At 31.9% G+C, this 7173-nt stretch overlaps 1 protein-coding gene across 1 annotated transcript; it reads right to left on the bottom strand.

Moving 5' to 3' along the window:
• Positions 1-939: 939 nt before the first annotated feature.
• LOC134687595 (uncharacterized) lies at positions 940-3422 on the bottom strand. The gene is made up of 3 exons (XM_063548011.1): positions 3259-3422; positions 2831-3057; positions 940-2562 (listed from the first exon to the last, which is right to left on the bottom strand). The coding sequence occupies exons 1-3, from the start codon at positions 3267-3269 to the stop codon at positions 2417-2419; spliced, it is 384 nt and encodes a 127-aa protein (XP_063404081.1). The 5' UTR covers positions 3270-3422; the 3' UTR covers positions 940-2416.
• Positions 3423-7173: the final 3751 nt, after the last annotated feature.

Raw genomic sequence — 7173 nt, forward strand, 5'->3', positions numbered from 1 at the left:
ATTGGATGTGGTTACCTCTTGTCACCTTATTCATATATTAGATTTGGTTACCTCTGGTCACCTTATGTTTATATTGGATTTGGTTCCCTCTGGTCACCTTATTCATATATTAGATTTGGTTACCTCTGGTCACCTTATGTTAATATTGGATTTGGTTATCTCTGGTCACCTTATGTTTATATTGGATTTGGTTATCTCTGATCACCTTATGTTAATATTGGATTTTGTTACCTCTGGTCACCTTATGTTTATATTGGATTTGGTTACCTCTGGTCACCTTATTCATATATAAGATTGAATTATCTCTGGTCACCTTATGTTGATATTGGATTTGGTTATCTCTGGTCACCCTATGTTAATATTGGATTTGGTTATCTCTGGTCACCTTATGTTTTTATTTGTTTTGGTTACCTCTGGTCACCTTATGTTAATATTGGATTTGGTTACCTCTGGTCACCTTATTCATATATTAGATTTGGTTACCTCTGGTTACCTCTGGTCACCTTATGTTAATATTGGATTTGGTTATCTCTGGTCACCTTACGTTTATATTGGATTTGGTTATCTCTGGTCACCTTATTTTAATATTGGATTTTGTTACCTCTGGTCACCTTATGTTAATATTGGATTTTGTTACCTTATGTTTATATTGGATTTGGTTATTGGATTTGGTTACCTCTGGTCACCTTATGCAGTTATTGAATTTGGGGACCTCTGGTCACCTTATGCAGTAATTGAATTTGGGGACCTCTGGTCACCTTATGCAGATATTGTATATGGGGACCTCTGGTCACATTGTGCAGATATTGGATTTGGGGACCAATGTCACCTTATGCAGATATTTGATTTGTGGACCTCTGGTCACCCTATGAAGAAATCGTATTTGTGAAATATGTGGTCATCTTATGCAGATATTGGATTTGAGGACCTCTGGTCACCTAATGCAAATACTTGATTTGGGGACCTGTGGTCTCGATGTGCAGATATTGGATTTGAAAGTTGAAACAATCCACACTACATTTTTATCGGAAAGCTAGGTAGAATAATTGACTTATAATTATTGATGTACAAATTACTATTTAATTTGGCCTTATAATTCGATTTGGTCCTATGTTTCATTGTTGATATGTATAACATTGCTTTTCTCATTTATTTTTTCAACGGTTTAACATGCTCTTTTTTTGTAGCTAGGAAACATTTGAAATTATTGAATACATTTTTTGTTATTAATTATATAAATTAAGCATCATAGAACCAACATATTAAAACATTTAAAAAAAAATTTAAGTCAATAAAATAATATGCACTCTTGTAAAGTCTTTTCTTTGTTAAGATTAAATGATTCTTATTAAAACTAGAAGAATTAAAATGATGTCATTTTATGAAATCATGTAGGTAGAGAAATGTGCTGTAATAATAAAATTGTTGTCTTAACTTTTATTTGCAGAGAAATTATTGGACATGTTATAGGCGAACTAAATAAAACAATTGTTAACAAAGCAATGCACGGGAAAGTTTTTGAGGCCTCTTAGAAGACAATAGAGACAATGCTGCCAGGTAATGATTTATTAGACACATCACACGTATTATCTTAACTTAAAATATATTTTATCATTTGCTTAAAAAATATTACCTACTTGAGACAGCAAACAGACCAAGTCCAATGTAATAATTAGCCAATGTATCTTCTTGACAAAATCTTTATTAGAAAAATCTAGGTATTTGTTATATTAAATTATATACATTTGGTAACATCAGTATCTTTGCAAAACATTTCAAGAGCAAACTGTATATGTCCTACTTTTAAAGCCTTTAGGCACCAATGTTACAAATAAAATTTTTGAATGAATATCAAGAAAACGCAGTTTCTCAAAATTAGTATAATATTTCATCATTTTTTTCATTGAAATGGTTTACGAATGGATCCTTTCTTTCTTTGGGTAGATTTGAAACTGCCATCATCATTATCTTTACGCCCCCGTTTTTTCAGAACACACTTTCAGCTTACTTAATAATCATGATCAGCTTTTGAACTTTTGGATTTTCTGCTTGGAAACAGCGGTTGTTGCTTTCGCTTTCTTGTTGTTTTGGAAAAGTTGGTTGTCTTACAAATATGTAATGCCGCTGTGAGTGCTTGTAAAATAGTTTTATTTTTATTCACGTCAGTTGTCTGGAAATTTTTATTGTTTACATATATATTGATTTCCTCATTTTTTCTTTTAATAGCCTGGTCGGTTGTTTCTTTGTCTTTCTTTAATTGTTGTCTTGTTTCATCAATCGAGGTAGACGCTATGTCAGGTGATGGAACTACCATTTTTGCTACCATTACACAAACAAAATGTTTACCATGGCTATTGGCAAAACATGTACATTTGAATGAGGTCAAATTAACAACTGATACATTTTCCAATCTGGACTAAACCTCTACCTGGTTGTTATCTCTGTCATTAAAATATTGTTCTGCATTAAGTATATTCATTGCTTCTGATATGCACTCTACAGTGAGGTCGATGTTCCTTTTAGAAGCAATCAATTCAGCTAAATGAACATGCTTACACATTCCTGAAAAATAGAAGAGAATGAAACATAAATAAATGCATTGTACCCTTATGGTTGACTTTCAATTGTACAAAATTTGAACAAAACCACTAATGAACATTCAGTAAAGATTGACTTAAACATGAGGTAAAATAAGTTGCTCCAGAAGGGTGAGCATTTCCGGGACCATATACGGCACTCGAAATTAATAATCATGATTTCAACAATTCATACTTGATGTTGTACTTTTAAACATTGTTAAACTGACTCAAGATTATAAAAAAAAACTTACTTCCTGTTGTTGCAGCTGGACAATTGCACACTACATTGACAATGTCCACATTATAAATCGTCCCAACTGCTGTCTGTGATGGAACAGTGCATTCGATGGATGAAGTCCATTGCACAGTTTGGTCGAGATCTGTCTTGAGCATATTCTCTGCTGTCAATTTACTTTTGTCTTCACTTTGTTCTCCCATATTTTTCAGGCGACCAATGTTTTCGAGTTCATCTAGATAGCTAAAATTACGATGTTTTTATTTTTTTTATTATGAAAACATAATTCAAAGATCTATTAATAAATTATTTCTTAAAAAATTGAATTCACAGTATTTAATATTCAATGTATTTGCATCGTTAAATGAAATGATCTTTCTACTTTCAGACGATTCAAGTGAACGACAAGAAGAACAGGATTGTGACAAATTTAAACTTTCTTACTCATAAAACATAGTAACATTCCATGGAGTAGGATTAGTAAGTCCCCTTCTTTGCTATTGGCATGCATACTCACCAAGGAAATGGTATTTCATGCCCAGGAAAAACCTGAAAATGACAAAATGTTAAGCACTTTGAATTTATGATTTATGTTTGAATGTACAAATAAAAAAAGTACATAAAATGTTAATGTGTATACATTTGATTATTATAAGTAGCATTATAATTAATCATATAAAAACTCTTCCACAGTCATCAGTACACTTTCATTATTACCAGACTTAAGAAAGAACTCACACGATGGGAGCGTTCAAGGCATCTAACCTCACGAACATGATTAAGAAGATTCCTGATGTTCCTTACTTTTTTTAATGTTGTTGTAAATGTCTTTTAGTATATCTGTTTACTCTTTGGTTTTGATTGTTTTTGTCTTAGTATAGGGTGACCAGATATTACAAAAATCAAGACCTATTTAGGGTGACAAGAGGTATTAAAAGCCAGTATATACGTTTTGTTACCGAACGTAACTCAATTAAAAGTATGTGAAAGGTGTCCAGATATAACCGTGATCCTTATCTGCGTAGGATGGCAAGTTTATAACTAATTCAAAAATCTGTATAGGGTGACCAGTGGTTTCCATATTCAATAGATGTGTAGGATGACCAGAGGTAACCATATTCAATATCTTTGTAGGATGACTAGAGGTAATCTTATTCAATATCTGTGTAGGGTGAAAAAAAGTAACCATATTCAAAATTTTGGTAGGGTGACCAGAGGTCACCATATTCAATATCTTTGAAGGTGACCAGAGGTAACCATATTCAACATCCTTGTAGGGTGACCAGGGTTAACCATATTCAACATCTTGGTAGGGTGACCATAGATTATTAAATTAAACATCTAATTAGGCTTATTAAAGGTAACTAAATTCAATATTTATTCATAGTGTCTAAAAAAATGAATATATATGTAGGATGACCAGATGTCACCCTAATTAATTATGTAAAAGGTGACAAGATGAAACAAAATTCAATATCTGTGAAGGCTTGCCGGGGTGACCAGAGGTAACCAAATTCAATATCTTATAATGTTTAGGGAATTCAATACATGTGTTGGGTGACCACAGATAACCAATTTCAATAAATGTGTAGCACAGTTAATTATGTAAAACGTGACAGGATGAAACAAAATTCATTATCAGTTTAGGGTGGCAAGGTTTGCCAGAGGTTACAACATTCAGTATCTTATAATTTGTAGGTAAATTCAATATATGTAAAGGGTGAACAGAGGTCACAACAATTAATTATAAAAAAAGGTGACAAGATGTAACGAAATTCAATATCTTATAATATTTAGGGGAATTCATTACATGTGTTGGGTGACCACAGGTAACCAAATTTAATATATGTGTAGGGTGACCAAAGGTCACCATAGTTAATTGTGTAAAACGTAACAAAATTCAATATTTGTTTAGGGTGGCAAGATTGACCAGAGGTTACCAAATTCAGTACCTTATAATTGTAGGTAAATTCAATATATCTGAAGGGTGACCAGAGGTTACCAAATTTAATATATGTGTAGGGTGACCAGAGGTCACCACAATTAATTATGTAAAAGGTGACAAGATATAACGAAATTCAATATCTGTGTAGGGGGGCCATTCAGTATCTTTATTTGTGTCAGGTAAATAGAAGAACCATTGTAAATTTATCTGCAAAGGGATTAAAGTAACTATGTATTTGTATAAAATGACCAGTGTAACTGCAATCACTATTAGTTTCTGTGTAGGGTGACCAGAGGTTACCAGTGGCAGTTTTAAGGTACATGAGTCGAGGCATACCATTTTTTTAGTTATATGTCATAAGAGTGTAGGCCATTCGGTAATTTTGTTCTGAAAAATAAGTCATGTCACTTGTTTTAAGATATTAACAGAGTAAAGGGTGAATCTTCTATACATTTTCAATTGTTTGTTTTTAGTGAATCATTATGATTATTGATTATTTGTGTATCATATTTAACTTTTTGTATCTCTCTCACGATATCCTATGAAATATTGTTATTCCGGAACTATGCATTAAGCTCATATCCGTATTGTATAGCAGCAATAATAAACTGTGTATCCCCTTAGTAACATACTTTTACTTTAAACCGGAAATCACGTACTATTTTTTGTCGCGTATAGACTCAATTTTTTCCGTTTCTGGTCAGGTGACCAGTGGGCACCGTTCAGCGTAACTATTATCCTTGTGCGCCTCAACTGACGGGGTTTCTTATCCAGACACATATATCCCTCGGTGTATAACTATTACAGAGTTAGCATTAGTGTGATGATGTATCAAATGTATTGCGATATATGGCATATACCAGCTAATATTTACATTAAAACGAGCAAGATGCAGTGAAATGAGCCCTGTGTCATAACTGTAAATTTCTATAATGCGATATAATGAAGTATAGTGAAAGTAAGGTTGTGCAGTTTCTGTTCAATATTTTAATTATAATTTGATTACATGAAAAAGTTTATAACTTATGACATTTAATGTATAACGTCATGAATTCAACACGTTACATACTGAGTGTTTGCATTTTTTATATATTAAGTGTTTATGCAAATGTCTGTATACAGTCAAGGATACTGCTGTTAATTCAATTGTCATCACTGCAGGGTATTTCATGTCTAATAACACGAGCATTGACATTCCATTTGAAATAGTTATAACACAAGATAGAAAGATCAAATAGTCAACACCGTAATTAAGAAAATTAATATGGTGTGTCAAATACTTAAAAGTCGGTAAACTCAGTAAAAACAATTTCACACTGTACAACTTCTTTAAATGCAATATCAAGTTTGTGTGCATTACTTAAAGTGGATTCTCCGCCGACCATTAGTAATTATTCTAAGAAATATTTTTCCTCAAAGTCGAAAAAAGGTATTTTCGGGTCAGTAGCAATGTCTTCTTTTGATGATTTATAAAATGTTGTCTTCATTTGGGTTTGGTATAATAAGGTAGTTCAGGGAATTTTCTTATACTTCGCCAAAACGAAGATATTACTATACTTTTATTCAAAACAATTTTAAAAAAATTGGGTCACTGCACTTTTGTTAAAGGTACGACACTCGTTTTAAAATTGCAAAAAAATGCTTAGATTGTTCATGAAAAAACACATTTTTGTTCATAAAAAGAAATCTACGATACAGTATTTTGAAATAAAATATGAAAAGATACATGTAGGTTTTGTAATATATTTAAAAAAATAAATAAAAAAATAAAATGGTGTCCCCGAACTTGTTTCATGCTACAAGTAGAAAATGAAAATTTCCCTATATGTTCAGTTTAAATTTTGTATTAAAAGATTTATCTCCCCTTAAATGGCTTATTTGAAAAAAATATTCTAAAATATTTGTTTTCGATAATGCAATGCATAACTAAGTTTTCTTTATATAAATAAACAGTGTAACCAATGAATAATTTCTCCAAGTTTGAAGATTTGGACAAAGAACTGGATAAAGTATTTACTGTGATTGGACAATTCAAGATGACGATCTACATCTGAACCACCTTAAATCGAAATATGGTGACTGAAACGATCATAAGTAATAAAACACTGCATATCTATATTTGTGCTTCTTTCATATGAATGTGTTATCTTTGCTGGGCAAATATGAAAACACAAAAATAGATATCCAAACAAAACTCGAAACTGTCAAATCTATTTCGATGTATCTCCTTCTTGTAAAAAATTAACAACTACAAAATATGAAGTTTGAAAGATAACTGAACATTACATTGTCATTTCGGGACCTTTTATAGCAGACTATGCGGTATGGGCTTTGCTCATTGTAGAAGGCCGTACGGTGACCTATAGTTGTTAATTTCTGTGTCATTTTTGTCTCTTGTGTAGAGTTGTCCCATT

Source organism: Mytilus trossulus, chromosome 10, assembly GCF_036588685.1.
Source record: "Mytilus trossulus isolate FHL-02 chromosome 10, PNRI_Mtr1.1.1.hap1, whole genome shotgun sequence".
Classification (NCBI taxonomy): Eukaryota; Metazoa; Mollusca; class Bivalvia; order Mytilida; family Mytilidae; genus Mytilus; species Mytilus trossulus.

What these genes read in the sequence shown, in the direction of transcription:
- LOC134687595 (XM_063548011.1), bottom strand. An exon ending in TCCAGCTGCAACAACAGGAA is followed by an intron (nt 2,563 to 2,830) that starts GTAAGTTTTTTT and finishes TCTATTTTTCAG; the next exon opens with GAATGTGTAAGCATGTTCAT.